Source organism: Haliotis rufescens, unplaced genomic scaffold, assembly GCF_023055435.1.
Source record: "Haliotis rufescens isolate VD_foot unplaced genomic scaffold, xgHalRufe1.0.p SCAF_7, whole genome shotgun sequence".
Classification (NCBI taxonomy): Eukaryota; Metazoa; Mollusca; class Gastropoda; order Lepetellida; family Haliotidae; genus Haliotis; species Haliotis rufescens.
Genome location: NW_025964361.1, coordinates 12,655,795 through 12,677,638, shown reverse-complemented (window position 1 = coordinate 12,677,638; position 21,844 = coordinate 12,655,795). Strand labels below are relative to the sequence as shown.

The 21,844-nt window shown below is 40.4% G+C and overlaps 1 protein-coding gene across 2 annotated transcripts; it reads left to right on the top strand.

Annotated features, from left to right (window-relative positions):
- The first annotated feature begins 165 nt into the window (after positions 1-165).
- On the top strand, positions 166-21,279 carry LOC124141897 (uncharacterized aarF domain-containing protein kinase 2-like). 2 transcript variants are annotated; one of them, XM_046510090.2, is made up of 12 exons: positions 166-210; positions 684-1,557; positions 4,168-4,291; positions 5,017-5,076; positions 6,572-6,654; positions 7,864-8,013; positions 8,693-8,821; positions 9,331-9,432; positions 10,175-10,252; positions 13,302-13,475; positions 17,211-17,339; positions 19,277-21,279. In XM_046510090.2, the coding sequence occupies exons 2-12, from the start codon at positions 802-804 to the stop codon at positions 19,463-19,465; spliced, it is 1,974 nt and encodes a 657-aa protein (XP_046366046.2). In that variant the 5' UTR covers positions 166-210; positions 684-801; the 3' UTR covers positions 19,466-21,279. The 2 variants fall into 2 exon arrangements, with proteins under 2 accessions (XP_046366046.2, XP_048243445.1); XM_048387488.1 differs by lacking the exons at positions 13,302-13,475; positions 17,211-17,339; positions 19,277-21,279 and adding an exon at positions 12,662-13,293.
- Positions 21,280-21,844: the final 565 nt, after the last annotated feature.

Below are 21,844 nucleotides of genomic sequence, written 5' to 3'. Positions count from 1 at the left end.
GAAGTGATTGCGGGCAGGGGTACCAAAACATGATGATTAACAATCCTTTATTCAAATACAGCTACAACATTTGAATTATTAAAGTTATTTCTTTGTTGTACATTATCGATATGGAAACATGAAAAATTAAATCGCTTGCTAAAAAAGTGACTGCGCACCTACCATGGCCTACCGGATGTTGTAGCAGACGGCTAAAAACTCAAGAAACAGGTGCGTGTTGTGTATTTAATCCAAGTCCCTTTTTGTCTCAACATACCAGTTTCATTGTCATTGTGGGCGATGTGTGAAATACATTATAGACATTAAAATGACAAACGCTAGACTGTCTCGAGATTTCGATCGAGACTAACAGGCTGACAGCTACTAAGCTACTAAACAGGATCATGTAAGTCGTAACTAATAATAATAACAAACATTCCTTCGCTCACGTCTGCGAGTTTGTTTGTTATTATTATTAATTACGTGGTCCTGTGGTATAACGTGACACTTAATCATGATCGTATGACCTGATGACATTGATCTTATCCTGTTGACTCTTTTACTGGTCACTTTATTCTTAACAGTAATTTTTTTATTTTTTAACAGTATTTCACCTTACAAGATATGAATGGTAAGGTTTACATCAAAGAAGTACTGTTTTAAAGTAGGCCTATATGTATGTATTCGTTTGTTTTTGTTTTCAGATGACGGAAAAGAGCACACTGAAGACATACTGACATAAATAGTAATGGGATATGTTGGTGAACACATTCCCTCTCCTGTTGTTTTAATAATTGATATAAACTCAGTAAATCATCAAAAATGGCATTTCTTGTGCTGCAAGCCTCTTCCGCATGTCGCTTTTATAGCAGAGCAGGCCCTTTCATCACACAACAGAGTCAAAGAAAAATCTTCTCTTTAAAGTTTCAAGGGCAAGTAAAATCAGGCAATAATACTTCATCATTATTCAGATTAAATCAGAGACTAATCGATCATCACAAAATAAGACCTATGAAACCAAGAATTAACAGGTATTTTCCCAGATCTTTTCTTGTACTGCTAACCACTGGTGGCAGTACCTTATATATTACCCTGAAGTATGCATTCCCGTGGAAATATTTTAATGCAGTGTGTGAGGAAATGAAAATGGTAAATCAACCATTTGAACAAAGCAGGAAACAACAGTTCATACTGTGGACATGGATATCTGGGCTGTACTCAATCTTCAGAATAGTCATTCGTGCGTGCAGATTATTCATCACATTTACCCCTCTACTGCTTATGTATCCATTCACATTGATCAGCAAGACACTTAGAAGTCTGTGGTGGCAAATGTTGCTTATAGCTGTTGAGTTTTCTGGACCAGCCTTTGTTAAACTTGGACAATGGGCGAGTACACGAAGAGATTTATTCTCCAAAGAATTCTGTGATCGATTTTCGAAACTTCATCACCATGCCAAAACACATTCCTGGAAACACACTGCTATTTCCCTGGAAAGAGCTTATGGACCAAATTGGAGAACTATGATACTCTTTGACAACAAGGCTCAACCAATAGGATCAGGTTGTGTGGCACAGGTATGCAAAGTTTTACACGATATAGAAGAAGTTTTCATTGTACCGTATTCGACTCAATAAGCGCCCAGGGCGTTCTCAAAATTAGAAATAGGCGGCTCTTATTAGAATATTATTTTGGTGAAAAATCATAAATTTCGTAGATTATGCTGACAGCCTGAAATGTTTATATACGACAGATATATTTGTCCACAATTTAATTGCCCATAATTAAGGGTGCATTTAACACACGAGTGCGTATCATACACGAATAAATAAGTCTTATGTACATTGATCAATCGGAAGGGGTGCTAATTGGGATTGTTCACTAGCCAATATATTAGCTAATATCACCGTGGGCGCTTATTACATCGAATACGGTATCTTGTGTTTCATAGATAACCATAGATAACTGTCGCAGGCACATAGATATTCAACATGTTAAATACACAGGGTTTTACTTGACTCAGAAATGTGCGTCCAGTATGCACAGAAAAACTATATTGCATCCTGAGGGACACACAGTAATATTCATTGTACCAAATTCTTATGTATATTGATATATATTTCTTGATAAGAATTTTGAACAATGAATATATTTGTCCTTTAATTAAAGTAATTATCAAATCCTACAGTATAGTACACTACACCATTTCACTACTTTATAGCACCCACATATTTTCTGTAAGCAAACTTTAAATTAATTATTGGGGGTCTTGAAGGTCAACGTCAAACCCTGAATACATATGTAATCAAATACACATTCAAAGTACAAGCTCTTCCTCTCATGTGCTTCGTAACAGAGAGCTGCCTAACACCATTACTATCTCCTTGGTCCCATGGCCAGTATAAGTAATATTACATGTTTTAAGTACTCTCTTCGGATCAATAATTGTCATTCATAATCGTTATACACTATTATACCCCCCTTCCACTAGGAGGCGATCCACGGCGCTCCGTGAGAGCGCCATATAGAGCGCCAAGATCGCCAAAAGCGCTAACGGATCGCTAACAGATCGCTAACTGATCTCCATGATCGCCAAGGTTGCTGCCGGTTGACTCCCCTGCACAAAGATCCGTGGCGCTCTGCCCAGAGCGCCATCAGATCGCTAATTGATCACTTAGATCGCCATCGGAGTGCTACTTGATCGCCAAGGTCGCAATCGGAGCGTCGATCGCCACAAAAGCTGGCCTACCGATCTTCGGCGCTCCATGGCGATCTGATGGCGCCTCGGAGATGCATTGGCGCTCCGATTGTGCTCCGATGGCGCTCTGATTGTGCTTCACTGTTTGGTTCACGATTTGGAGCACCACCCTGTGGCGCTCTGTGGGGCTCCAATGGCGCTCCAGGGTCTCACCCGAAAAGCCTTCCTTCTCCTTCTTCTTCGAGGCTGCTGGGCCAGAATAGCAATCTGCTGGTTCACGATGGCATGGTTCACGAGATTATAAATCACTTGTAATATGGCAGCATCTCTATGGTTCATGGTGATACCCGTCTGCTGCCAAGCACAGAACTGAAGAGCGCGGTGGAACCCCACAGGTTTTTATAGGATCGGGCCCCTTTGCGGCGATCAGGTTGCAATCGGATCGCCTAGAGCGCTACTTGAGCTCTAACGGATCTTCATAGATTGCACTCTATCGCTATCGGATCAGAGAAGAGCACCATAGATCACAATGATCGCCATCGGATCGCCAATAGAGCGCCATTGGAGCACATCCTGATCACATCGGATCGCGAATGGAGCGGGAACTGATCGTGCAAGATCGCCATATTTTGGGGTGATGGGTGGGGATCAAGCGCCATCAAGTCGCTATCGGATCACATAGATCGCTATTGGATCGCTATCTGATCGCAATCGGATCACAAGTACCCCTATATCGCCTCATTATATGGCGATCTATGGCACTCCTTCAGATCGCGTAGATCACCATGGATCGCCGCCTAGTGGAATGGGGGTATTAGTTGGCAAAATGACAGGGACTCATTTTATGATGGCCATCTATGACCAAGTCAATATTGATAGAAAGTAGATAATTGCTTCTCAATCAAAGTTAAATACTTTACTTTTCAATTTTATTTACCCGGTTCTCACTCTCATCAGTTTAAAAGAGTGATATATGTATTTATAGAAGTATTTTTTTGTAATGCAGAATTGTACTTTCTAGAGCTGGGATGAGTCCAAATTTACTACCTGGGTACCCACCTCGCTGTTACCCAACCTACCCGGGTACACACTGTAGGTCTCAAAAGTTGGGTACAAAATGTCCCGCTGGGAATAGTTTGCCCGTCCATGGCAAAATGTATTTAGATACATGTATAAAACAATCTGGTCATTCATACACTGAAGTTGACTGAAGTTTTATCTTAATTCAAACATATAAAAGTCAGAAGAAATGGGTGCATAGTCAGAAAGAAATGCAAACATTAGTGACTTGTAGTGTAACAATAGAATTCTAGATAATTTTTGTCCTTAAACAATATATCACATGCCTAACCACAGCTCCGGGTAGTCCTGTGGGTACCCGGGTCCTTCTCAGTAACCACCCAACCTGAGTACCCGAGTTACCTGTCCAAGCCCTAGTACTTTCCTGTTGAAATACTTATTGCAGCCAGTACCTTTAATTGAATTTAAGGTATACAAAGCCTATGTACGAGGAGACACCCTGGGTGCACTTGACCTGGAGAAAATACAAGAGGACATTCGTGAACAGGATGTGGCTGATGACATTCTGTCTGAACAAAGGACTTTTGCAGTTGGTAAAATACCCATCAGAAATATTTTATTTAGAAAATAATTGATGCACCAAGTTAAATTCTTGCATGTTCGTACCAATAATGTCTTTGTACATATCTTACTTGTCTGAGCCACTGTTAAAAAAGTATTTGAAAATGTGGCAAATCCTGATATTTTGATCATGTTTATGAGCAATGATGAGGTCAGGCAGAGTTTTCTGTGTCAATATGCCATGATGCAAGGAGGCAATGTTAATATTTAAAAAATGGTCAGGTTTGATTTGAGGTTACTTAAGAAAAATTGAAAATAAATGTTATTAAAAAAAAAATAATTGTAGTAGTTTCTTTATGCAAAATTACAGACAGTTCTATTTATAAAACAAGAAAACAAATAAATTTCTGGTTTTCCCCCGCCATGTTATTGCTGGAATATTGCAAAAAGCGGCGTAAAACCACACACACACACACACACACACACACTCACACTCACACTCACACTCACACTCACTCACTCACTCACTCACTCACTCACTCACTCAGTAAGAAGAGCAGAATAATGACAGTTTATTCCAAAAATTTTCTTTGGAGGAACAAATATGAGATTGATGTACCTGTAAACATGTGGTAAAGTGAAATCGGGGACAATAACGTAACATCACCTTGAACCATACATGGTGAGGACATTTCCAGTATTTCCAGTGTCTTTGTGTTTTTTAATTATGTTTTATTTTTTGCTTTTTCCTTTGCAGGTGTTGAGATTGAACGTTTGAATCAAACTTTTAGGAAACAGTTAAAGAAGAATGTATCAGGTATGAGTAGCTCTATTGTAGGTTTATAGTCAGTATAGTAGTCATGAATGATGTGACAGATATGATTCACGTGAATGTTTGGTTAGACGATGTATGTGGTGGAAGCAAATCATGAAATAAGGCAACAGGTTTTTTTATTTCTCGGTTTATGGATGTGCTGCTCTTTCAAAGTCCAAATGTTAAAAAAAAAGTAGTACAAACTACCCCTTTTTTTTCATTACCGCCAATCTTTACTTTAAAAAGTGTGTAAAAAATGGAAACAAAAAAAGATTTCGTTTTCTTGTCATGTGTAAAGCAAAGGGAAGTCACTCTGATATTTCTCGCTGGGATCCTTCTCTAATACCATCACAATCTCATTAAAATCAGATCTGAGTTCTCACTGCCCCTAAACAAAGATCTGAAGACATCCCATTATGTGTCACATCAGAACGACCTTTCGCAAACTTTGACCGACCACTAAAATGACAAACAAGTCGACATCAGCCAATAAGAAAGCAGCTTTCTCGAGCTTTACGGCACTCGTTTCAACCTTACAACTTCCATTTCAGACTACACTTGAAAAATATGTTGACAAAGTTCTTGAATATAATTTTGAAAACTGAACAAACGAACATTCCGGAATGTCTAATATATGGTTGAGATTGTATGGCAGTGCTTCCCACGTACTGTGCAATGCCTCCTCAGTTCAAGTGTTTATCCCACGGAAGCGAGAGATAGACAATAATTTTGACGGAATCAGTTGTACAGGCCGTAACTGTCGTTCAGAATACCCTGTGTTAACTTTTTCGAGGTTGTATGGTTAGACAACATATTACGACCGTCACTTTCATGATCTGGTAAGCAACGCTTTGATTGGTCTTATGAAAGGTCGTTCTGACGTGACCCATAATCAGATGTTCTCATATCGCGATAGCGAGAACTAAGATCTGATTTTAATGAGATTGATACCATCAAACATGTCAAGCGCAGTGGTGATCGGTTTAATTGTCGCCAATGCTGCCCAAGCACTTTTCATTATGACTAAAGGTAGGGTTGGCATCATCTTCCCGAGGCAATGGTGTTCACTGACTACAGAAGTCCAGTTTCCACCCTTGTCGTATGTCCCTTCTACTGACCAATCAGATTCCACCCCTCACATCACATGTATTTGCTTCAGACAAAATGGCGGCAGCCAGGCAAGATAATCTGCTTGATAATCAAGATCTCTATTGTAATAAAATGGGCCTTGCCTCACGAAAGTGCCTCAAATCATTTGGGCACCTTGATTAAAAGCATGAAAAGATTTGGAAAATATCTGTCGATGCCCAGTTGACGGTTCACATGCTTTGCAAATCCTGCAGTCGATATAAATCTACACGTTGAAATCCATGATGTTTACGAACCTGATGTCTACTTGGTTGCATGATTTTGATTGGACTATGCATAGACATGCAAGTGATCTTATTTTGATTAAAAGTCTGTCCTCGGGTACAGGAACATACTAAATTACTTTCAGATGAACGTCTAGAGTTGTACATAGAGCCAGGAATGATGGCTGCTGACTTCAATAATGAGTGTCTACTTCCTGTTGCAATAAAGGTAATTGACCATTGATGATTCCTCCTAATGATAAAATTATTGTAAAAAATATTTAACAGTTCAGATTAAGCTCTAAACTTAGGATTCATAAATTCTTGAATTATTAAGAATCAGCTGTAAATAACACTGTACTTTTACCATGAAAACAAACCATTTTCATAGACAGCTCTGCAAAAGAGTTTTTATGATTTTGCTATAAACTATATATCTTAAACAAAAATTAGAATAATTGGAAATGAGATTTATTGGTCACCTGAACTTTCAGTTTTAATTCAGTATTCTACTCCATGGAGTAGACTTCTTAAATGAGTTGGACTACCCTGTGAACCCAGACTCTGACTCTGATACAGCTGACTAAGGTGTATCAGGTGGTTACAGTGTCACCTGGGTGATTGTGTATCATCAGAACTTTCCAAAATCAATATAGATCAGCTCTTTGCAGCCAATCAGCATCAAGACTTCTAAATTCTCAGCATTCAGCATGTTCAGATCAGCATATCTGATTTCTGTATCTCGAAAATGAGCTTAAACAACCTTTCCCAAATGTACAGAATGAAGACCACGCCATTATATTTTCGTAGATATTTCATACATCCTGTCGTATCTGAGCTCCTTGACATATACATCCAAAAAAGTATTACCAGAAAAGAAATATTTATGTCCGCGTGGGTATTCTTGTGTCAGTATAGAAGTTTCCTAATCAAGGTAAAGATATGAAGCCAAATTATTTTAGAAAGCTGACATCTGATTGGTTCAAGAACCCACACATCCTTCATTTAGAATGGGTAGTCAAAGGTCGCTGAGGGTTCACCTGACAGAACTTCTAGGAGATTGTCCTCAGATCTTAATGCAGAGAGGTATCACATCAGAGTAAAAGATCTGATTTCAATTATAGTGACCTCTTTTCTGTCCCTTGCTCATGCTGTCATCCACTGGTCAGCATGACTGAGACTTAATTATTTACAGTCGCCATCTTGTAAGTGGATCATGATTGACTGCAGCTTTGATGTGAAGTTGTTGATTCTAGGCTGGGTGGGGGAGGGGGCATGGTTGGCCCACTCAGCTAAGGTGCTGCAATTTGCTGTGCAGAGTTGCATCCCATGGGCACACCAGACACCTATAATTGTAGGTTTGAATCCAATTATGTTTTAAGGTTTGTTTTAAGGTTTGGCCTTAAACCCAACTCACTCACTCTCTGACTTTGTGCAGGTGTTACACCCTGATGTCCATGCTGTATATTCGCGTGACCTGACACTGATGAAGGTTATGGCACGCTGCATGGAGTTTGTGTTTCCTAGTCTGCGCTGGATCAGCCTAACAGAGTGTGTTGCGGAGTTTGCACAGTCCATGAAAAAACAGGTGATTCTCAGGTGTTTCTTTATTCAAGCATAGTATTCAATGTTGTTTGATTTTAATTGTTTATGATTGATTATGTATGTGTAAATGGTTTTAAAAAGCGTATTATTTCATATTAAATGTTCAACCTAATATATATACATTTACGTAGCTAAGTATATACTCTCATCACAACCAGTCACACATTTTCATTTTTAAAAAAATATTTTAATAATCAATTTAAAATTATCATGATCAATCAGTCTGCTACTTTAGCCACTAGCATGACAATAGCCTGAGTCAAGCAACATTTCTACTGGTCAAGTCACATCAGCTGAAACTAGTCCATAAAGAAAGACTAAAGTATTCCTAAAATACAAATTTGGCCTAGCATCCACAAATGATTTTGTCACAGACTGTTATAAATGAACATATTACTTACGTATAAACACCCAGTCAAAGCCACTCATAGCTTTTCATTTCAGGAAAAAATAATTTTAAAAATCAAATTGTGTACTTTGATCATGTTCGTTCCTGACATGTGTACAATGTGTGACGCCCATATCTGGGGTTCCATGACATGATATTGCTGGAATATTGCTAAAAGAGGCATAAAAACTTACGTATGAATAAAATGAATGAACGAAGAACAATCTATATATAATCCTATCACGAGAGTAAAATTGCCATCGTCTGTCGCCAGATGAACATGCACCATGAGGCCCGCTGTCTGGACAGATTCGCCCAGGACTTCCTCCAGCAGGAAAACATCCGAGTTCCCTGCCCTCTCTGGCCCCTGGTCAGAAAGAACATTTTGGTGGAAACATTTGAGGTAAAGGGAGTTTCCTTCATGTAACCTGCTTGAAGAGTTGCTGGACATTTAGAAATGTTTGTCTTTTATAGGATACAAGGCACATATGTCAGCAACTTATGTCATGTTCATGAGCTGGGTAAGTAAGAATGTGTTTGCCCAAGTACTCTACAGTTGTGGTTGAATGTTAAACTGGGTTCCCCCACATGGGTACAATTAGTGAAGCCCATTTCTGGTATCCTCAAGCATGATATTGCTGGAACATTCCTAAAAATGGTGTAAACCCATACTGACTAAAACTGGGTTCCTAAACAAGAAATATCTCTACTTGTGTGCATATTTGAAACTGATCTTGATCACAACCTCGCCATGTCATCTCACCTCCCTTGTAGGGTAGTTAAAAAGGGTTAAAAGTTACATTTGTCTTGCCAAAGGCCAGGTTCAATTCCTCACAGGGGTGTGTGAAGCCCAATCAAGCATCTGTGTAAAACTGCATTAACTCTTGATGTGTTATGTGTTCCGGCTGTAAGGAGGGTGAGCCGATCTCGGACTTCCTCAGTGAGGATGACACCCAGGTGGGAGGGCTGAGGAGGAGGCTGGCGCAGCTGGGAGTGGATGCTCTTCTACAGATGGTACGACCGGTGAAGATCTGAGTTAGAATAGGTCTTCAGCAACCCATGCTTGCCGTAAGAGGTGAATATGCTTGTCGCAAGAGGAGACTAAGGAGATCGGGTGGTCAGACTTGCTGACTTGGTTTATGCATGTCATCATATCCCAATTGCGTAGATCAATGCTCATGATTGTCTGGTCCTGTCTGGACAGACCACTTTTATATAGCTGAAATAATGCTGATTGCAGAATTAAACAACAAAATAATTTATGAATTGCTTCTTCATGTCATACTGGAGGGAAGATTATTCCAGACACAAGGTGTTTTGGGCATATTTGAATTATTGACCCTGTTATGGCCTATCACTTTGAAATATTCATGTCTTTTTGTTGTATCACAACTTGTGTTATTTCTATGTGCATATTCTTGTTACCCTTTTCTTGTGTCTTATAATGTTTAAATGTTGCAAATATTTCAGAAAAATTCAGGTGAGGTTCAGCCTTGTGGCTGTATTTATGAAATAATATTTACTCACCCAAGTAATGATAACATGTATGGTCAAATTAAAATACAAATCCCTTTTACATGAAGCACATTCATTTGGGTGTGCTGATTGATTTTGATTTGAGTGAGTGATTGAAAAAGTTCATTTTTGCTCTGGTTGGTACGAGGGGCATTCAATAATTTTTGCAACTTCAATATAAGACCAAGTCACAGAATATCTTTTGCACTTTTATTTTTCAATATAATCATTGGTCTTTCAGGTGTTTGTTAACAACTTTGTCCATGGAGATTTACACCCAGGCAATATACTGGTGCAGAATGCAGGAGATTTCAAACAGGTAGTGAAGCCTTGCAAGCATTTCTATTTCTTGTGCAGCATATTGTTTTCTGCTGACAATTTGTATTAGATCCCCTGACTGAAAGTTTGGAATGACTATTTATCCAGATGAGTTAATGTTTCTTTACCTCAGCATATACAGAACAAGAAACTATCTGATTTATCATGTTTATAGCATGTCTGCCACAGTACTAATTTATGTATACATTACTGTTTAATTTAATATACTGTAAATTTGTCACTCAACTAAAAATTAACATTTTAAACACAGTTTAATTTTTTTTTCATTGTTTTATGATCTAAATTTCCAATAATTATAATTATATCTAATTAATTGAAGATATTCCCACGATGTGTTGAGGTGAATTGGCTTATATTTCTATGTTTTCTGGCTAACTTCATTTATCACCATGAAGATCGGGGTTAGAATTGGTCTTCAGCAACCTATGCTTGTCGTAGGAGGCGACTACAGGATTGAGTGGTCAGGCTCGCTGACTTGGTTGATGGATGTCATCATATCCCAATTGCGTAGATCGATGCTCATGATGTCAGTCACTGGATTGTCTGGTTCAGTCTTGATTATTTACAAACCGCTGTCATGTGTGTGACACTGTCATGACTTGTGTGTGACACTGTCATGACTTGTGTGACTTGTGTGTGACACTGGTGTGACTTGTGTGTGACACTGGTGTGACTTGGGTGTGACACTGTCATGACTCGTGTGACACTGGTGTGACTCGGGTGTGACACTGTCATGACTCGTGTGACACTGGTGTTACTTGTGTGTGACACTGGTGTGACATGTGTGTGACACTGATGTGACTTGTGTGTGACACTGGTGTGACTTGTGTGTGACACTGGTGTGACTTATGTGTGACACTGGTGTGACTTGTGTGTGACACTGTCATGACTTGTGTGACACTGGTGTGACTTGGGTGTGACACTGTCATGACTTGTGTGTCTGTAGCAGGAGGACCATCAGCTGGTGGTAGTGAATGTGTGTGACACTGATGTGACTTGTGTGTTTGTCGCAGGAGGACCATCAGCTGGTGGTAGTGAATGTGTGTGACACTACAGTGACTTGTGTGTTTGTCGCAGGAGGACCATCAGCTGGTGGTAGTGAATGTGTGTGACACTGATGTGACTTGTGTGTTTGTCGCAGGAGGACTATCAGCTGGTGGTAGTGAATGTGTGTGACACTGGTGTGACTTGTGTGTTTGTCGCAGGAGGACTATCAGCTGGTGGTAGTGAATGTGTGTGACACTGATGTGACTTGTGTGTTTGTCGCAGGAGGACTATCAGCTGGTGGTAGTGAATGTGTGTGACACTGATGTGACTTGTGTGACACTGTTGTGACTTGTGTGTGACACTGGTGTGACTTGTGTGTCTGTAGCAGGAGGACCATCAGCTGGTGGTAGTGAATGTGTGTGACACTGATGTGACTTGTGTGTGACACTGGTGTGACGTGTGTGACACTGTTTTGACTTGTGTGACACTGGTGTGACCTGTGTGTGACACTGGTATGACTTGTGTGTGACACTGGTGTGACTTGTGTGTGACACTGTCATGACTTGTGTGACACTGGTGTGACTTGTGTGTGACACTGGTGTGACTTGTGTGTGACACTGGTGTGACATGTGTGTGACACTGTCATGACTTGTGTGACATTGGTGTGACTTGTGTGTGACACTGGTATGACGTGTGTGACATTGGTGTGACTTGTGTGTGACACTGGTGTGACTTGTGTGTGACACTGGTATGACTTGTGTGTGACACTGGTGTGACATGTGTGTGACACTGTCATGACTTGTGTGACATTGGTGTGACTTGTGTGTGACACTGGTATGACTTGTGTGTGACACTGGTGTGACATGTGTGTGACACTGTCATGACTTTTGTGACATTGGTGTGACTTGTGTGTGACACTGGTGTGACTTGTGTGTGACACTGGTATGACTTGTGTGTGACACTGGTGTGACATGTGTGTGACACTGTCATGACTTGTGTGACATTGGTGTGACTTGTGTGTGACACTGGTATGACTTGTGTGTGACACTGGTGTGACTTGTGTGTGACACTGTCATGACTTGTGTGACACTGGTGTGACTTGTGTGTGACACTGTCGTGACTTGGGTGTGACACTGGTGTGACTTGTGTGTTCGTCGCAGGAGGACCATCAGCTGGTGGTAGTGAATGTGTGTGACACTGGTGTGACTTGTGTGTTTGTCGCAGGAGGACCATCAGCTGGTGGTAGTGAATGTGTGTGACACTGATGTGACTTGTGTGACACTGGTGTGACACTGGTGTGACTTGTGTGTGACACTGATGTGACTTGTGTGTTTGTTGCAGGAGGACCATCAGCTGGTGGTAGTGAATGTGTGTGACACTACAGTGACTTGTGTGTTTGTAGGAGGAGGACCATCAGCTGGTGGTAGTGAATGTGTGTGACACTACTGTGACTTGTGTGTTTGTAGGAGGAGGACCATCAGCTGGTGGTAGTGAATGTGTGTGACACTGATGTGACTTGTGAGTTTGTCGCAGGAGGACCATCAGCTGGTGGTAGTGAATGTGTGTGACACTACAGTGACTTCTGTGTTTGTCCCAGGAGGACCATCAGCTGGTGGTAGTGAATGTGTGTGACACTGATGTGACTTGTGTGTTTGTCGCAGGAGGACCATCAGCTGGTGGTGGTGAATGTGTGTGACACTGGTGTGACTTGTGTGTTTGTCGCAGGAGGACCATCAGCTGGTGGTAGTGAATGTGTGTGACACTACAGTGACTTGTGTGTTTGTAGGAGGAGGACCATCAGCTGGTGGTAGTGAATGTGTGTGACACTGATGTGACTTGTGTGTTTGTAGGAGGAGGACCATCAGCTGGTGGTAGTGAATGTGTGTGACACTGATGTGACTTGTGTGTTTGTAGGAGGAGGACCATCAGCTGGTGGTAGTGAATGTGTGTGACACTGATGTGACTTGTGTGTTTGTCACAGGAGGACCATCAGCTGGTGGTAGTGAATGTGTGTGACACTGGTGTGACTTATGTGTTTGTAGGAGGAGGACCATCAGCTGGTGGTGGTGAATGTGGGTGACACAGTCGTGACGGGAATGGTGCAGACAGAGTGCCCGGTGAAGCTGGTGTTCCTTGACTGTGGCATCACCGCCTCCCTCAGCAAAGATGACAGACTCAAGTTCAGGGAGGTCTTCACGGCAGTGGTGAAAGGGGAGGTAACTCTACTTCATTACCATAGTTGTGTGGGTTGCTTGAGTAGCATTAAAGTGTTGGATGAAGCATAGGCGGATCCACCACCCCCTATTTTGAAAACTGAATGTACATTGTTGTTGGCAGTAAAATTGACTGAGAGACGATTTGATATTTTGGATCCCTTCTTTTGATCTGCCCTTGTAAAGCATCATGCTGAATGGCTTGGTTTGATTCCCATATTATATTAGTGCATTGTTGGAAGCATATTCTTGGCCAATATATTCCTGTAATATTGCTTAAGTGGAGCACAAACACACCCACTCACATGGTAATTCTATTATTCATTCACAGTGTGTATTGACGACAATAATCAAGAAGAATGATATTATGACAGGATATAAATATGTCTTCAGCAACACATACTTGAGTAAAAGGCGACTAAGCTTGTCGTAAGAGGCGAATATGCTTGTCGTAAGCGGCGACAAACGGGATTGGGTGGTCAGGTCGGGTGACTTGGTTGATGCATGTCATTGAACCTAATTGTGTGGATCAATGTTCATGATATCAATCCAGACTCGATTATTTACAGACTGCCGTCATATAGCTGGAATATTGCTGTGTGTGGCGTTAAACAACAAACAAACAAACAACAGTTTATCTATAATCTGTCATCTGTATTTGATAAGAATGATACAAAAGATTCACCCTTGAAGATCTGGGTAAGAAGAGGTCTTCAGCAACCCATGCTTGACGTAAAAGGCGACTATGCTTGTCATACAAGGCAACTAACGGGATCGGGTGGTCAGACGCGGTGACTTGGTTGATGCATGTTATCGTATCCCAGTTGTGTAGATCGATGCTCATGATGTTTATCACTGGATTGTGTGGTCCAGACTCGATTATTTACAGACAGCCATCATATAGCTGGAATATTGCTGAGTGTGTCATAATGCAACAAACAAATGGTAGACTAGCAGACTAAATGTTACTATGTTAATTCTCCCACAGGAAAAACTGTCTTGGCCCCCCCCCCCCCCCAATTCCTTAAGTACCCGGCGGGCTAAGGGTAACCCTAGAACACATCTGGCGTGTTACTACTTAGCCCCAGGGTCAGCGGCAATCAGTCCTCCTAATTCTCTATAAACGTTAATAAAAACATATTTTTTCATATATTCTTTGTTATGTTTGCATAAATATGAGTTTATGCAATAACAACATCGCCTACCGGCACGATTAGGCTATCTCCATTTTTTACATCCATAACTCTTCAATCCACAACTACTTTCCTTGTACCATGCTGGTTGTCTACTTAGCCTTTACACAGGTCTCCACTGTGTGCACAGGTACAGCGTAAATACACGTGTCCAGCACCGCAATTAATATGACCCATTCAAATATATTGTGCATCTGCATAACAGTAGTATATACTATATTTTTAATTATCCTGCATTACTCCTTAATGCATATTACTGCTTGTTCTTGAGAGAGAAAAGAGCTGTGTGAGGGTCTTTGCTTGAAGAAGTTGCTCCAACTAGCTGAGAGGCCAAACCATCACGCAGCTCCCACATGACCAAAGACCAAAGGCAGTGTTCCCAGTTATATGCATTAGGGAGTAATGCAGGATAAGTATACAAATATAAAAAAATATCTAGGAATTTACTAGATATATATAAATCATAAAAAATAATTAACATTATGCTTTATCAACTAACAAATTCATCTATCAAACAATAATACCAACAGTGACTCGGGTAATTGACCCACAATGCATATCAGGTAGCACTTCTTATATTCGCCATATTGAAGAAGTTCCCACGCATGAATTATTTTGTTTACCCATCTCCCTTTGAACAATTATCTGCATGTCATCTTTTATTACTTTCTCACCATAGCTTGCCTACATACTTGCCTCCCATCCATACCTTTGGGGACTGATTGCTGATTTGGGCCTCAAAACATACTCCCACAGGAGAAACTGTTTTGGACACACACACACCCCTTCCTCTTTAAGTACCCAGCATGCTAAGGGTCACATCCAGCGTGTTACTACTTAGCCCCAGGGTCCTAATTGCCCAATCCTGTATATACGTTAATAAAAACACATATTTTCATATATTCTTTGTTACTCATTGTTTGCATAAAAGGCGACTATGGCGACAATTGGTTCAGTAAATGTGCATTATGATTGGCTGTTGGTAGAGAATTAGCCAATGGCAATAATTCTTTGATTGATGTCAATATTTATTTTAGAGTAGCGTCCCTAAATTGAAATACAAAAACCAATTGTATTTTGTATTTTTGCAGCGGGAACTCCAAGTTGTGTTTTTATATTTCACAAATGGAAAAGGCTTGACTGGCTGGTCTGGCTTAATAATACCTTTATACACATGGCAAACATGATAAAGGATTTCCTTGTATGCCTCCATAGTACCCATGGTGGGAATCGAACCCGGGTCTTCGGTCACGCTGAAGATCCGGGTTCGATTCCCGACATGGGTACAATGTGTGAAGCCCATTTCTGGTGTCCCCCGCCGTGTTATTGCTGGAATAGTGCTAAAAGCGAGTAAAACCATACTCACTCACCCTTAATTAAGTGGTTAAGAAGTGTGACTGACACAAAAAAATGCAGAGGAATTTCCTTCTTTTATTTATTTTGACTGAATTATGTTATATACCTTTCTTAGAAAAAGTTAATACTCTCATTGCATACCAGTGAGCATCCTTTATGACTTCCTTTAAACCCTATGATGTATCTACATTTGTCTTCTAAATTGCAATTACCTGCTGGTTACTGATAAAATCTTGGCAAAATGTGTTTCAAAACAAAAACGCCTTGGCTACATGAGGCTCACAGCTAGGGTTAAAATATCATTCTACAAAATGAAATCTAACTTAATCTTTATCACTAACTTCATTTGTTTTCCTCCAGAGCCCCTGTGGTTAATGATTTAGGAGCAGGATGCATCTGTGAAATACTGAAGTTGAACCCTGCAGTTTGATCACTCATATCCAAAGTTCACTTTATGACTACAAATTGTTGGAAGTTTCAAAGTTCAGGCAGGACTGGTCTTGTTCTCATTGATGACATACTGTAAATGTTGAAATTAACGCAAGCGTGAATTAAATGCGAAAAATGCGAGTGGTCTTTGCTCGCATTATTAATTAAACATCGCATATATATCAACAATAAGACATTTTGGATAACAAAAATACCAACTTAGACATACACTGAAAACAATGTCATATATAAATATATATATATAAACAATGTCATTCAAACACTAATTACATCCTGTGAATTGTCACTGCCGGGGTCAAGACAAGAGTTCTACTCACTTCGGTCATCACTGATCACACCTGCAAGTCCAGACAGACGCCACACACGCAACACGGTGTCTTTGTTCTTTGCGACTGCATCAAAGGCCGACAAGAGCCAGCGCGCATGCATTGTTTTAGCGGACATACTCTACTCAGCGCTAATAAGTGGTGCTATTTGGTGTGTGATTAGATTAATGTAAGGTTGGATTAAGGTGAGGATTCTCCTGTAAATCTGACAGAGGACAATTTCTTTAGCTATAAATCCACTGATGCTTAAGAGTGGTGGGGGGTGGGGGTGTCGCATTCATATTGAGTCGCATTTTTGGCTAGGGGTCAGTGGTCGCATTCTTTTGGAGACGCATTAATTTCACGATTTACAGTACTTGCTGTGGCGTGATTGAAATTTCAACATACCAGCTGAAAGTTATGTGTTATTCCAGGGAGAGGTGGTTGCTGACTTGTTCCTCCACAAGACGGCCCATGTAGAGTGCTCTGACCCCCAGGCCTTCAGACAGGACATGGCGGCAGTGGTGATGCAGGCTCGACAGGCCACTCTCAGCTTGGCCCAGGTGAGGAGGCGGAGACACAAGGCGGGGAGATAACTCTAATGTTCAATGAAAGTCAATCTCATTAATATCAGTGTTAGTTCTTGCTACTGTTAAGCAAAGATCTGAGGACATCCCAATACAGGTCATGTCAGAACGACCTTTCATCCGACCAATCAGAGTGTCACTTACCAATTCAGGAAAGTTACAGTCGGAATGTGTTTTCTAATCATGCAACCTCGAAAAGGTTCAACAAAGTTCATTCCAAATGACAGTCATTGGGATAATCGACAGTCAATGGGATAAAAATTTGAACAGAAGAGACGTTGCATAGCCGGTGATAAGTTCTGTTATACATTCATGACCATGAATTAGATATTCCAGAATGTCCTTATGTTCAGTTTTCGAATTTTAAATCGATAACTTTGTCAGGTCTTTGAAAGGCATTTAGAAGTGATTTACATAAGGAAGAGAATATATGGATGTCAACTTCTTTATTATGAGGAACACAACGTATCGGAGTATATGCTGTGTCCATTCTTACACCTGTCAGTGCTAATTACCCCACCCCACCCCCATTTTACCAGTGGTCCATTACTAATTACTTAGATCTGATTACTTAAGCGTTGGCTTCCACTGTCTATTGCTAATCTTCTTATCAGCGCCAATCATCTGCTGGCTTCCTTTGTTAGCTTGTACCCCTTGTTAGTTTCGACCTTTTGTTATCTTATTAATTTTGTTGTTCTAACATGTACATATATATATGCTCTCTGCCTCATGACATTCATTCACCTGATGAAGGAGTTAGCATATACTCCGATACGTTGTGCTCCTCATAATAAAGAAGTTGACATCCATATATTCTCTTCCTGATAACTTTGTCAACATATTTTTTAAGCGTAGCCTGGCATGGAAGTTGCCAGTTTGAAACTATCTGTAAAGCTTGCTATAGCTGCTTTCTGATTGGCTAAAGTCGACTGCATGTTAGTCATTTCATTAGTTCATGAAAAGCGGGGGTAATCATCATCATCATCATCATCATACTTGAGTAAAAGGCGAATATGCTTGTCGTAAGAGGCGACAAACAGGATCGGGTGGTCAGGTTGGCTGACTTGGTTGATGCATGTCATAGATCCCAATTGCATTGATCAATGTTCATGATGTCAATCCCTGGATTGTCTGGTCAAGACTCAATTATTTACAGACCGCCTAAAACAACAAAGCAGCCTAATACAACAAACAAACAATGATTATTATTATTATTATTATTATTATTATTATTATTATCTAAGGTTGTGAACATACTGATTTTTTTATAGTTTAAAAAAAAGGAGATAGATATTTTTTTCTTCAAGCATACTCAAGTATATTAGTAATTAGTTGCTAGTGTGATGAAACTTACTAACTTACAAAGTGATGTCTCCTACCCCTCGCCCCCACCCCCCCCCCCCTCTCCACCAAAGGGAGGGGAGACATATTGTTTTTGGCTCCATTCCCATCGGCATCAGCATTGGCATTGGCATTGGCATCAGCATCAGTGTTCCAATCCTATTCCAAGCCATGACTTGAAAACCACTCAGTGTTTTTCAACAAAACTTGCCATATCTATGAAACTGCTCATATGCATTGGTCATCCCCTTAACTGGTGCAGAGGTGAAGAGAGAGGGAGAGGATGAGGATATATGTTTTTGAGTAAAAACACATTCTAGTGTAGAATTCTAAATGGAACATTTGCCTGTGAGTAATGGGGTCTGGACCAGCCACACCACTCTATCATCATTTGGATTTGGGTCAGCTCATACAGACAGCATGGATCACAAGGGACCTATTCTGCCCTGAGGTGTCATTCCACAACTAGAGTTTTCAAATGCATGTTTTTCTTAAACCATTGTCGGCTCATTGCTTTCAATATCTAGAGGATCGCGGAAATTCCACATATTTAGAAGATGTTGATGTTCCAGATACATGTTGCGGAACTGTTGTCGGAAGTGTTCCGGGTTCTGAGGACACATCGTGTGAAGCTGGAGAGCAACTTTGCCAATGTGATCCTTGCCATAGCTGTGTTGGAGGGACTTGGGAGGTCACTTGATCCACACTTGGACATCCTGGAGAAGGCCAGACCTGTTCTGATAAATCAGTCGCTGTCTTGAAATGTTATACAATGTCTTGAGATGTTATAAAATGTCTTGAGATGTTATACACTGTCTTGAGATGTTATACACTGTCTTGAGATGTTATACACTGTCTTGAGATGTTATACACTGCTTTCAGTGTAAGAGGACTTGGTATTTCATCAAAAATGTTTCTGTGTGCCCAACACTTGGAGTCTGCTTGTCCTCTTGGTGGCCTGCGTCACCGCATGTCTTCCTTATACAAGGGAACACACCATAAAATAATTGAAATTCTACTGAAAGAGTTTTAATTATTTTGGCAGGATGGTATAATTATTATGATTATGTATTGAGATTGTTACATTTGACATTATTTAGGAGTTTATAGAAGTTTCTAAGTATATGAGGTTTGTTTTTAAGAGATTATTGTCTTGCAGTGTGTTGTGTAGATATTGAGATCATACACAGAGAGAGAGTGTGAGTTGTAGAACCTTGCATGCTCAGTCTGGGGACATATTTAATTAAGGATCGACTGTGTATTTTTTCGGTTTATTGAGGTATGAAACTGATGTGCAAACTATGAATCCGCGCCCACAAAGACAGTAGCCAATCAACAGAGAGTAGGATCAAAACAAAGTTCAAAGGACCTGTCAATCACGGCTGTTTCAGACGACATGGTCAGTTACCGCCACATTCGAACATAATTTCCCTGAGAACGGGAAGACACAGTTGGAAATGTGCGGGTTAGAAATGAAACCTGAAGACATGAAATTTGTGGAACCCAGGTGAGCGGGGAAAAACACGCCAGGGAGCCTGCATGTTTGTTGTTTCATTCCTTCTAGGCCTTCAGCCTCAGTGGGTAGTTTGGACAATGCATACACACTAATTTTGCTAAATGTCCTGTGTATAATGATACACGTGAGCAGAAAGCAATTTCCCTCGACTGTAATATGGGGATCCCCCGACATTCCGTTAAAAGTAGTCCTCGATGGGAGTGGCTTATTTTTTACATTCATTGGGAAATGAATGCAATGACATGTGACCAATTCAGCTAATCAGAATGCAGGAATTACAATGAACACAAAGGAAATCTAATTATTACAATGATGAATGTGAAAGTGTCCTTTGGATAACAAGTTCCGTATGTTTTATCAGTTTTTTAACAGGTTACACAACATCTAAATGAAGGATGCATGGGTTCTTGAGCCAATCAGATGTTAGCTTCTTAAACAGTGTGGCTTCATTTCTTTTATACCACCTTGATTTGGTAACCTCACAGAACACAAATATTCTTTTGATGGTACTCCTGTGTGGGTGTAGATGCTATGGCGCTCAGAAAGAACAGAGTGTATATTACAAATATAAACACTATTATGATGTTGCCTTTATTATTTACATTCAGAACTGGTCATTTTCAGTTCATTTACGAGATAGATATTATGGTCCTGTTCTGAGGAGCAAAACCTTCCAAATGGCATGCTTGTTTTCTTGGGGGAATTAGTCAGTCACAGGAGACTAATCACATTTTTATTAACAAGAACAATTAACAATTTACAATATCTTAGAATATAGCTGAGGGTGCCACAGAGAGTCGGTACAACCCTCTCGGCTGTGGGAGAGAGGTCTGCTTGGTTAGAGCGTCTAAACACCTTCTGCCTAACATCGTTGTTGCTGCATTAAGTGTTTAAGAGGTCATCTTCTGCCTAAGCATTTTCGGCTGACCTGTATCTCTTTGGGACTCCTGTGTGTGAGTAGGGTACACGTATCTATTGTGCGTTTGGTATTCACATAATTTCTGTTTTTGTATTGATATGATTTCTATTTTCTTATATTGATATGATTTCATTTTTATCCTTGGCTGCTCTGATTATATACGTTCGAGTAGCTGTCCATCTCTCAGAAATAGAGTTAGTTTGGCCTTCGCTATTGCATCTCTTGACTTTGGGAGATCTATGACAGATAGCGGATCTAACTGTAATTCTTGTTTTAACCTAGACCGGGCTGGGGCATGGTCTTGACATTCTAGTAAAACGTGAGCAATGGTTTCAGCCTGATTGCAAGATGAACAAACCTTGTCATAGTGCTTTTACTGACCGAGTCTGAGGCGCGAGATAGCAATTTCAATTTTCCTTTCATTTGAGTATGAGTTTGGCTTTTGTTGGACCTTGGGTTGAATTTTGTATAGCCATCTGCCGATCTTACTTGCGTCCCATTGGGCTTGCCATCTTTCTGCTATGGAGGCTTTGCTTTTGCTTTTTATCTCTAGTTTACTAAAGGGAATAGGCTGTATATCCACTTTGTCTAGAGCTAGCTTCGCCAGTGAGTCAATAAAAAGGAATATTATTGGTTGATACACAGTGGGGTGTGCCCTATGGTTAATGATTGACTAGACAGAGGGGAATACTTAATCCTGTTAAT

Excerpts from the sequence above, each read along its gene's own strand:
- LOC124141897 (XM_046510090.2), top strand. The coding sequence starts at position 802 with ATGGCATTTCTTGTGCTGCAAGCCTCTTCCGCATGTCGCTTTTATAGC. Across the intron at positions 8,822-9,330 it reads TTTTGGTGGAAACATTTGAG|GAGGGTGAGCCGATCTCGGA; the intron begins GTAAAGGGAGTT and ends TCCGGCTGTAAG. Across the intron at positions 13,476-17,210 it reads CGGCAGTGGTGAAAGGGGAG|GGAGAGGTGGTTGCTGACTT; the intron begins GTAACTCTACTT and ends GTGTTATTCCAG.